The sequence below is a fragment of the Chionomys nivalis genome, chromosome 14 (assembly GCF_950005125.1).
Source record: "Chionomys nivalis chromosome 14, mChiNiv1.1, whole genome shotgun sequence".
NCBI classification, from domain to species: Eukaryota; Metazoa; Chordata; class Mammalia; order Rodentia; family Cricetidae; genus Chionomys; species Chionomys nivalis.
The window spans coordinates 31,546,325-31,558,329 of NC_080099.1; the positions used below are offsets into that span (position 1 = coordinate 31,546,325).

A 12,005-nucleotide genomic window follows, 5' to 3' on the forward strand; every position below is an offset into this window, starting at 1 on the left:
CTTCTGGGAGAGCCCCGCCTGGATTAAAACACATTCAAGGACTCTAAAATACAAAGTTCTTTCACAATCCACTTAATGGTGCTTGGGCCTGGGTGGGGAGGCAGAGAACTTCCTGGCAGACTTTTAGAATCAACAATGAAGAACCTATAAAACCCAAAGAAGGCATAAAGAACCCTTGCCGGACCTCCGCAGGAGGAAGGAGCTAGCCTCCACCCTTTTTGACGAATTATGTAGCCAACATCTCCTGACACATGATGCTGGCGCTATTGGCTAGGCAGTACCTCAGCAGCTGTTCTTGCTGTTAGAAACAGTGAAAGAGTTAAATATGGTTCGTTTTATAGCCTCGGCCCCTTTAAGCTTATGTATCCTGTCAAATGACTCTAGAGGGGAAAGAAACTTCTCAATCAGTAACTCAGTGTAAAAGGATCCCTGGATCAGAAAGCAAGGAATGGGGAAGGGAACGCATTTTGCCTACAATCCAGAGTCGCCTCGAATTGCCGTTTTCAGCCTCCATTTGCAGGGCACAGGCCTCACTCTGAGGAACAACACCCTTGTTGAGGAAACTAGAATGAGAGAAAACTGGCAACAATTTTGATGATAAGCCAGTTGTTAGTAATTCCGCCTGACAAAAGTGTGACGTGATCCCCTAAAGGCGGGACTGAACCTGGCTGCCTCTTCCCAGAGCCAGGCCTTCAGGGCTGGGCCAGCACTCAGTCAACTCTAGTTCTCCGTGCAGCCTCTCCCCATCTCCCTCTCCTCCCTAGGAAACCTTCCTCCCCTCTGAAGGCGTTCACTCCTGTAAACTCCGTGCTGAGGAGAGGGCTTTACTTGGCGGCTTTAGGTTTACAAGATCGCTGGTGAACAATCAGTCTGTCTGGCAGGAAGGTCCGCCCACAAACGTTGCAGGGAACCAATTGGCTCTGGGCACTTGTCCAAGCAGCTTCGTTTAAGGTGTCAAGATCATAGAACCCTTTGGCTGCAAAAAGGAAGGGAAGAAGGGAAATATCTTTTAAAAAGTACAATGGAAAGGTACAATGTGTTAGTTTCCTTTCTAGGGAACCATGTTCTACTATTTATGGAAACCAGTCGCAGGAAATACCTCTGGAGTGGCATTTGCAAGCAAATCATGTGACTCTGGCAGAAATTAATAACAGTAAATAAAGTTTGAGCATTCTTGCAGGGGTTGAAAGGAGTTAGCTATGAACTGGAGGCTTTTTACGCTCTGGATATGAAAATGGAGAGGCATAGTTTCTCGTTATGATATGCACTCTTCACTGATCATTAACATCTTTGCTTATCCGCTGTTATCTTGCAAATACAACGTTTGGCTTTCTTTCTGTTGGTTCTAAATAGAAGCTTACAGCGGGAAAAGAATGCATGTTTGCGTTTTTCATCTTATGCAATCTTTGCTGGAAGGTTTGCAGAGCCCGAACTGACAAACTGAAAGTGAATTTAAAATGAATTATACCCTAAAAAACATCATTTCTTCGTGGTCATAAACTCAGATGTTCTTTTTGACTAATTAAAATGAAGAATGCAAACAAGTTGAGGGGAAGAAGTGTCCTTAAGGAAACAAAATGAGCTGAGAAATGTGTAATCATTTTTGGCGGGGTATGGAAGAGAAAAAGCATATGGCCTTGCTTTAGAGGAACAATGTGGGCTTTAACTTTAATAAGCCTTATTTAAATAGAATGACTTTAGTACATTAAATTGACTATGTCCTAGAATCTCCCAAAATAGGCCCCGCGAATGTGGCCGGGCACTCAAAATGTACTACTTCATTAAAACACTAGGCTATGTTCATTTGATTTCTATCTTAATGGCTCACACAGCCATAACAAACCTTTAGATCCTTAGCGTGCCTCCTTTCCATGGAGATTTCAACCCCTGTGCATTTTACCTTTAGATAAAACAAGTCTCGCTATTATACAGATTATGGATGTATATTTAAAGATTTGCTTCTACTCTTAATTATTGTGTGTGTATGTATCTGTGTGTGGGTATGTACACATGAATACAGCTTCCTTCGGGGGTTAGAGACACCGGATGCCCCACAGCTGGAGTTACAGGCAGCTGCGAGCTGCTAGACTTGGGTGCAGGGAAGTGAACTCAGGGCCCCTGCAAGAGCAGCATGTGGGCTTACTGGCTGAGTCATCTCTCCAGCACATCAATGTGTGTTGTGAGTGCTTTGCAAACCCTGTAAAGGATAGAGCTGACTCATTGCAATGCTTCTGCATAAGGTTTTGACTGCGGATCCAGTACTGCACTAAATGTGTGAGAGAGGAAGTCAATTCTATTACCTAGAGGAGAGGGGCACCTTCAGAGATAAAATGAAGCCAAGAGGAAAACTGTAGGGAAGTGAAATGAAAGGATCTACCCTTTCTCTCTGTCAACAGTGGCAAGCAGTGAGACAGCCCCTTCCAGGGAATTTCAAGCTATTCTCACTTCTAGCTATGTGATAAAGAGATCAGTAGAAGAAAATGATACAGTTGGGAACAGTTACTTTGGATACCGTATGAGAAGTTCTAGGAAAACAGTGAATTACATAGTCTCTCTAGAGACAACTACTATTATTTCAGTGGGAGGGAACTTTCTTTTTCCTTTTTAAAAAATTTTATTTTAGGTGTATGGTGTTTTGCCTCCGTGTACATCTATGTACCACACATGTTCGTGATGCCTCAGGAAGTCAGAAGAGGGTGTCAGATCGCATAGAACTGGAATTATGGGTGGTTGTGAGCCGCCATGTGGGTGAAGGGAAGAGAGCTCGGGTCTTCTGTCAAGAGCAGCCGTGTTCCTTACCTCTGAGCCATCTCCTGAGCCCCAAGATGCTCATTTTGAATTCTTTTTCAACCTCTATACAAAGTCCCTTTTTGCTAAGGGTTGTGAATAACTGGGTTTCAATAGCATCGAGAACTTAGTATAACCATCTAGATTTCACTCTATGAAGGTCATACTCTTTTTGGATCACAAATTAAGGAGTGCCGTAAACTAGCCAATGCCAAGCAGCCTGAGCAGTAGCTTTGGCTACATAGGGAAAATACTTGAACAATGTTTCTCTTAAAATAAAAGATAACTGTTAAGTAATGAGAAAATCAAATGAGAAAAACAATGATAGAAATATAATAATTGAGACAGCTTGCATGGCAAGTGTGTAAATATATTTACACATACAACATAAAACATCACATTTAATATATGATATACTATATAACATACAATGTCTATTATACAACATAAATATACATATAATTATACATATTACCATAATAGATCATTATATGTATGTACTATGGTATAATTATTATATATTAAACTTATTGAAATATATAATATGTAAATATGTAATTATATATAACTATAGCTATCATATGCATACATATGTACATACATATATAATATTTAATATATATTATAATATATATAAGTGTGATATAACTATTATACATTATACTTGCCTTGTATTTTATATGTAGTATAAAATAGTAAAATAGTATATAGTATATATTATTATATGTAATAATATATAATTTATATAATATAAATTTTTTTCTTTCTTACTTTGTTCATACTTTGTTCATACTTTGGGAACACAGCACTCTGTGACCTTCATATGAGACAGAACAGCTCCATGTTCACTTGGGTTACACAGCACTTTATAAATTTATAAATTATTGATTGAAAAAAAAATCTGGATATTCCATCCAGATGTCTAGATTTCTAGTTTCATTTGCATGTATTGGAAAACACAAATATCTTTGGCTGAATTTCTTAATGACAGCAGCAGCTAGATGAGGGCACTTTCTGCAGCATTGTAACCTGACTAGTAGACCCTGTGAGTAGTTGAGTTGGGGACTCCTGCGCCATGAGGAAATCAAGACACATTCATAAATGAAAACAAGGCTGTGAAGAGTCCCAAGCGTCTTTAAGCGTCGTGATTTTAAAAATATTATGTGTAATAATATGTAAAAATAACTCTAGGAAAACATGGTAAATTTCCATGGGTCTCTCTCCCAAGGTATTGTCAGGACATACTGTCTTTATGTCTCAGCCTCTGAAAACAAGACTGGAAAGATATTCCAGAATGTCTGTTAAAAACCCAATCCACTTCATTTAGGACAGTAAGTGCTGCTGATTTCAGATGACAGAACTAGTAAGAAAATATGTAAGAACTTACCAGTAATGGCTCTAACTTCTGGTTTTTTCGGTTCTTGTCTCCTTAGTTCTTTAGACAACAAATTGTTCTCATTATGCCATTTTTTCAGACACTGTGGCTCATGGATGCTAATAGATTTGGTCCCATATTCACGACCACATATGTAACAAACAACTGTTGGTGGACGCCTTATCATTGTTGGCTGAAAATAATATGAAACCCATTAGATAAAGGATAGTTGTAGACATTTTACTTGAAAATTAATATTTTTAATTGCAGCTATCAGGGCTGCTATCAGGTAGCTTAGTGGTTAAGAGTACTTGTTGCTCTTACAGAGGAACTAAATTCAGTTCCCCGCAAGTCGCAACTGCCTATAATTTCAGTGTATCCAACACCTTCTGGATTCCACAGGCATCTACAGGCACGCGCACACACACACACACACAATTAAAAAATAAAACTCACTTTTAAATACTCTAGTGAATTTGACATCTTTGACAGTAAAGACATCAAACTGTATTGTTTCATGAGTGGATATGAGCTTGGAAGGGAATAAAAAAGGGCCAACCAGAAGTCTTCATATTGTATTGCCTGAAATTTTATTTTCATTGTGGTTTATAAGATTAATTGATTTTCTAACCCTTACATCTGAATTATAACGCTGGGAGATGCAAAAGGAAGTGAGCCTAGAATGCTCCTCTCAGTGACATCAGGATCTAATGTGCCAGCACAACTGAAGATGAAAGAGCCATCGGAGGACAGGTAACTTAGGCCTAAGCACGTTCTCTCACATCAGCTTCTATCTACTGTAAGTGCCTTCACCTCTGAGTCTGGAGTAAGAGTGCCTACAGGCAAGACTACTGATCAAGTTGGCAGATACATACCCAACCTCTTTACTATGATCTTTATTGACAGCTTGACTGGATTTGGAATCTCCCAGGAGACACACCTCTGAGAATGGTTTTGTAGGAGGGAAGACACTCTAAATCTGGATTGTGTCTGGCATCTCATATGACAAACATAAGGAGTCTCAGAGTGAGAGACAAGAGGATGCAATGAATACAAGGGTTCTCCACCAAACCTGATGAACCTGAGTTAGATCCCTGGAACCCACACATTAGAAGAAGAGGAGCAACTCCTACAGGTTGACCTCTGACCCTCATATACACATTGTGGTACACACACACACACAAATAAATAAATAAATAAATAAATAAATAAAAGCTAGGTAAGTAAGAGTAAATAATCTCTAGATGATGGGACATAGAGCTGTAGTGATTGGGGTTTGCCCTGCTTATTTTAGTGTTTCTTTGGCTCAGTCTTCACTTGTTATTCCAGTTTCTCTCTTTTAAAGTAGGACTACATAGTCTGTCATTGTATATTAGAAATTTGTGGCTTTTTAATTTTCCAAGGACTCACAGTTAAGAGATTATCGAGTCTCTGGTGGACTTGGCTTTCGAACAGTGTTGAAGCTGCTGTGACTCTTCGTCATAGGAAAAGTAGGAGTGGGTGTGCCAGGGGTGGGCTGGCACAGCTTGAAAGTGACGACACGTTCAGTATTAGGTTGACAAATCTTCATTGTCAACTTCACTGGATTTAGAATCACCTAGGAGACACACCCCTGGGTGTGTCATTGAAGAAGGTACTTGCAAATCTTAGCCAAAATCAACCCTCCATTAAATTGCTTCTTGTCAGATATTTGATCACAACAGGATTAGCTAATACAGATGAGAGTGGGTGAATAAATAATTCACTGAGGTTAATTTCATATCGTTTTCCAGATGTCCTTAGTAAAATTGTGCCATATCTATTGCATTCTATATAAGGTTCCTTCTTTTTCATTTATTTCCTTCCAAGGATTCTCTGCAGGAGGAAAAATAACAAAAACAAAAACAAACAAACAAAAATCCCAGAGGTCACAAAATAATGACCAACATTTTTTTAAGTAAGAGAAAACAAAACAAGACAAATTATCCTACTATAAGAGAATGTCAGTTCAAAATTTCACTCCAGTAAAAATAGTCTTCAAAACTTGAAATAAAGGTGTCTTTGACCAGAGGAAAGGTTAAGAATTTATTAGTTATAGACTTATTGAGTCAAAATTTTTGAGAGAAGTTGATATGGGATGTTCTTCTGTATGCATATGTGTTGCTTTTATTGGATAATGAATACAACTGTTTCTGCCAATGGCTTAGCAGAGTAAAACTAGGCAGGAAATCCAAACAGAGACAAGAGAGATAGAGTAGGTAGAGTCAAGGAGACACCATGTAGCTGCTAAAGGAGTCAGACACCAGAACCTTACCTGTAGATCACAGCCCCATGGTAATACATAGATTAATAGGAATGGGTTAATTTCAGATGTAAGAGCTAGCTAGGAATATTTCTAAGTTATTGGCAAACAGTGCTGTAATTAATATAGTTTCTGTGAGATTATTTGGGTCTGAGCAGCAGGGAAACAAAGCACAGTTTCCATCTACAAAGAGTTTTAAATGACAAAAGGAAATAACAGAAAATAGTATAGTTCTATAAGGAACAATGAGGATACTATAAAGCACAAATAGGTCAGTCAATAAAATAAGTTTTGGAATATTCATAGCTTTGTTGTATAGAATATTAAGCCTCTCAGATAAGGGGCTGCTTGAGGCAAAAAATCCAAAGCAGAATTATAGTAAATATGTACAAAATAAATTATAGTCACCAAGAGCACAGTGTGAGCCAGATCCTTCAATCCCAGCACTTGGGAGGCAGAAGCAGGAAGATCTCTGTGAGTTCAAGGCCAGCCTGGTTTTTAAAGTGAGATCCAGGATAGGCTCCAAAGCTATAGAGAAACCCTGTCTTGAAAAAAAAAAGAAAGAAAGGAAGGAAGGAAGGAAGGAAGGAAGGAAGGAAGGAAGGAAGGAAAGAAGATAGGAAGGAAGAAAACATTGTAGAAAGAAATCAAAATTGTTATTAATTTGATTATATTTTTCTTGAAATAGTTTTTGAATATTTATGTTATGAATCAAATGCATTTATTTCAATGTATATAGTAGCCACTATTTCTATACACAGGTATACATGGGGAGAAACTAAAATCAATAGGTAAATGGCCAACCAACCCAAGATGTGATAAATTAAGCCATCTCCAAAGAAGGAAGAGTAATAAAAGAGAAACAAAAACACCAGCCCACCAAAATGTGTTGATTAATAGCATTAAGACAGGAAGACATGTAGAAATAAGGTCAAATACGATGACTGGCTAGGGCAGTACTCTTATTACTGCTTACGCTGCTGCCTCTTGCAGTATATCTAAATAAGTTTTTTTCCCCCGAAAAAGAAATCAACAATTGCAGTAAATATAAATAGACTAAACAACACAATTAAAAGACACATTTCTGGGCAAGGTGGCTCACACCCAATCTTAGAAACTGTGGGGCTGAAATAGGAAGGTTGCCGTGAGTTCAAGGTCAGTCCAGGCTATATAATGCGGTTGAGTCCAGCCTAGGATAAAGAACTAGACTCTGTCTCAAAAGCCAGAAAAATAAAAATTAGAATAAAAGTAAAAGAGATACATTTTCCAGGCTGGATAAAAAGACAACATCCAACTTTGAGTTTGTATTATGAGAAACACATTTCTATGAACACAAACATGCAAGAATGGGTGAAAATGTTCTGTGTAACCACTGAGAGAAAGAAAGCTGATATGTCTTATGTTCAGTGTAGGAAGCTTGAGTCAGATAGGCAAAAGCTGCAGGGCCATGGAGAGCCAGGAAAAAAGTCATGCTGAGATCTGGATTTTACTGTGATCCAGGTCATTCAGCATTGACCAAGCTGTAATTGTGCATCAGGCATATTAGCCTGGTGGTTTGTGGCTACCAAACCAATATGACTGAGAGTCAATAAATGACTGTTCTGCAGCTAAGAAAATAATGGGACCAGAAATGGCAATATTTTATTCTGCAAAATGACAGCCAGGGGCAGAAAGGGAGAAATGAGCAATAGCAAACTGAAGATAGAAGAAAACACTGTGTTCTGGACCTGAGGAGACTGACCTAGCCATAGAATTTCACTTCAGTGATCCCAGCCAAAACAGGAATTGTAGGCCTGCAATTCAATGTAAATAGATTTGGGAACTATTCACAGAGAAAAGGATATTCTGAATAGGAAAATTTCAGATAAAAGGATTAGAGTATGGAGAAAAAATACAAGTAGAATGTTCATAATAAGAATATTGAAGATATAAAACTCTAGGTAAGAAGAAAGAGAAAGGTTCAAATTTTCAGTTTAGGAAATAAGGCAGAGAGAAAAGACCTGTCCAGAATTTTGAAAATCCTCCTTCCTGGCTTCCAGCAAGGTGGAGTCACCACTCTGTAAAATATAACAAAAAGAATTGGAGGGTGAGCAAAAGATGCCATCTTCATTACTAGGTATATGTCAGTGATTGGTGCACAGTCAGCCCTGATGGAGCAGGAAGGGTGGAAAGACAGAACTGTTATGATTCCTCTACCAGGTAATCACATACACCTCAACTGTTAGACATTCAGAATTAAAGCTACGGGAAGGGAATGCTTTCAAAAAGCTTGAAGAGAGAAAAGAGCGTGAGTAGAGTCAAGAACGGCTCGTTTGTATGACAGGATTACAAAACAGGGTCTTCCTTCACAGGCAGAGAAATGTGATCATGCATGGATTGAAGACGTTGAGCTCAGAGGAAAGGGAAGAAAAAAAATAGACCAACTTACATAAAAGTGGTCGTAATGTCAGAGTTTATAGAACCCACAGAGATGAGCTTTGTCTCCTAGGTAACATGATTAGGGGATGAAAAGATTCAGATACTGGGTAATCAAGTATTAAAATGATAAAACTGGGTACTGTGGGAGTGTGATAGTGATTCAATAAGGAAAAATATCAATTAAAGCAAAAATGACCTAATAATTAGAGTTGCAAGAGATTCCAGTAGCATTGAAGGCCCCCTTCCCATATGTTCTCTAGTAGGACTAGGAGGAATGAAGATAGAAACAAATTAAGTGGGTGGTATTTTATCCTCTGAGGAAATAAAACATGGTAATATATATATATATATATATATATATATATATATATATATATATGTTTTAGAATCAACCTGCCTTTAGCTACAGCTATTGGTCAGTCTACTAAAATGGGAAAAACACAAAACAAGATCACAAAAGAATATCTTCCATTATGATTTCTGAATACCAGAAGCAAAATAGATCCTAGAAGACTAAACAGCAAATTAAGAGGCCAATTAAAAGTGAAATCAGAGTGCCTTCCCGAAATGTGGATTTTATTTGAGGCATAATATTTTTATTCACTTGTAAACAATACCAACAGGCTGTACTTATCGAAATAACCGGTGCATGTTTGTCATCATTTCATGCCGTGCAGAATCATACAGCCCATGCGAAGTAACTTGGGAAGGCAGGGAATTCAAGACATACAAGAAAGTATAAAGCAGAAGCCATACTTTTCGAGACACCTTGAAGTTCCCTATGCTTCCTTTCCATGTTAATTCATTTGCAAGGTTCATTAAAGGTGGGTTTTTCAGCTGAAAAATAAGAAGTTATTCATTTTACTTCGAGGAGGATACATTTATTAAGATTCCGTATGGAACCTTACGGAAATCCAGCATTTAACCACATCTAATAGGCAAGCTAAGTGGCATAGTTCCTAAGTGAAGAGATTCACATCGAATTGTCATAAAGCTTCCTCTGTAAGGGAAAGTCATGAGCAAACAGGCTGACCCAGAGTCCCCAAAACACCATGCAGACAACTGCAAAAAACATGGGAGAAAATTACCACCATAAAAGGGGATATTACTCTTTTGAGACCTTCACCTATGCTTTGTATTCAGGGTTGAACTTCAACTGACCTGAAACGTATTCCATACTCTTAGGTTTAAGCACCTTCCTGCTAAGCCATACTATCGGGAGGTATAGACAAGCCAACTATGGCTGAGGAGAAAATGCTCCCGGGTGGGTCTGAACGATGATATAAGATAACTTTATTTTTCATTAACTTCATGAATGTTAGTCGGAAATTTCATTGAGCAATCTGTGACTCGTGGTCAACATCATTACCCTGATTAGCAAGGATTTACTAGCTGAATTCTTTCTTCGGTGTTTGCAGGCAGAAATGGCTTGGTGGGGAGCTGAAGAGCATGGCCAGAAAGGGACGACTCTACCGTGACAGAGTCAGCAGCATGCCCTCCTTGCTGAATGCGTGACAGACAGTGGCACAGCAGAGCGGACAGGAACAGTAGGAGGCCGCCCTAGAGGTTATAGGAGGGCAGCAACCCTATCCACATGAAGCCTGCCAGGGCCAACCAGCTGCTGCGAGTGAAATCAAAAAACGGCAAAGAACCACCCGCAAGTCTGAACTCTGTAGAGAGCAAAGGATTAGATCTAGTTTTCCCGTCAACATCCCAGATAGCTTTTGTAGAGCTGCCTTTTAAAAAGCAAATCTCTGGTTCTGCATGAGTGCTATCCAGAGTGAAGCGCTTCACAAGAATAAGAAAGATTTGCTACATAGGTATGTCTATTGGCTCATTATGGCTCTCCTCTGGTTCTTTCAGGGGGAATATAGACAGACAATTTAGGCTGACTATAGACAGAGATGCTTTAGGGAAAGCTCTTAGGTGTGTTTCTCACGTGAATCCACTAGTCCTTCATATGTTTTCAATCACTTTACTGGCCACTGGTGGAATTCTAATATTATTTTCCATGCAGCCTCCTTTCTTTTTGTTCATGTGTTTTCTGTTTTTCTTCACTTAGAGCACCTGGTATTGGATAGGTTAGGGCAAATCTGGTGAACACAGAAAGCAAGTAAACATTTAGAAATTTTTTTCTCAGTGTAGACATAACTTGCCCCCATTGGTTCATTTTTACAATGAAACTTAACAGTTCTGACAACACCATGAAGATAAGAGAAAAAAGATAAGAAAAATGGTTTGGTGGAAAAGATTAAGAGAATCATTGCTAGAAGGAAGGATAAATAGTCATTTCAGAGAGCCCGGAGAGGGGGCTTAGCATCTCTTAATGGTCTCAGTGCGAAGGAAACCATAGTGAAATGTGTGTTTCCAAGAGCATCTACAAGATGAAGACATTGTTCCAAGGGGGAAAAAATAAGAGCAACGTTACGTGAATCTCGATGAAGAAGCACTGAAAAATTGAAATGGAAGTCCGTAGTCGTGGTTTTAATAAAGAGCAAAATCATTCGACCTGTTAAATTCTTATATCAGCTTCACAGTGACCGCAAGTGAACATTTACAGTGTGAAAAGGCAGGGGGCAGTATTACAGGGTATTGCAAGAGAACTCTACTCGTGTGTGTGTGTGTGTGTGTGTGTGTGTGTGAGAGAGAGAGAGAGAGAGAGAGAGAGAGAGAGAGAGAGAGAGAGAGAGAGAGAAAGGGGAGAGGGAGGGAGAGCCTCCTGTGAACTGTGAGTCCACACTGTGTGCATATGCCACGCCACGGCACGTGGAGGTCAAATGAAAGCTTATGGGAGTTGATTTTCTTCTTCCACCGTGCGGGTCCCAGGGACGGAACTCAGGTGGTCAGGCCTGGTGGTCAGCACCTTTTGCCTGCCAAGCTCTGTCACCAGGCCTAGATTTACTTCTCGTCACTGACGCATTTTGTCTGTTCTTTATAAGGAGATCATTTTGGTGAAACTTGTGCCTAAGAAACCACATCATGGTGTAAATTATATTCTTATTACTAAATCTGTATTCAGATTAAATATCTGATTTCCCCCCCAACATGATTTACGTTATTTGGAAATATTCCTAAAGAGAGAGAGCTTTTCCATCCCTGTGTATCATAACATCCCTGGATCAAAATAGCCCCATTCTATGTGTT

General features: G+C 39.1%; 1 protein-coding gene across 1 annotated transcript; it reads right to left on the minus strand.

The window, feature by feature from the left end:
- Nucleotides 1–817: 817 nt before the first annotated feature.
- Nucleotides 818–4,349, minus strand: Znf475 (zinc finger protein 475). Its single transcript, XM_057788233.1, has 2 exons — nucleotides 4,175–4,349; nucleotides 818–976 (listed from the first exon to the last, which is right to left on the minus strand). Exons 1-2 carry the CDS (start codon nucleotides 4,347–4,349, stop codon nucleotides 825–827), a joined length of 327 nt encoding a protein of 108 aa, XP_057644216.1. The 3' UTR covers nucleotides 818–824.
- Nucleotides 4,350–12,005: the final 7,656 nt, after the last annotated feature.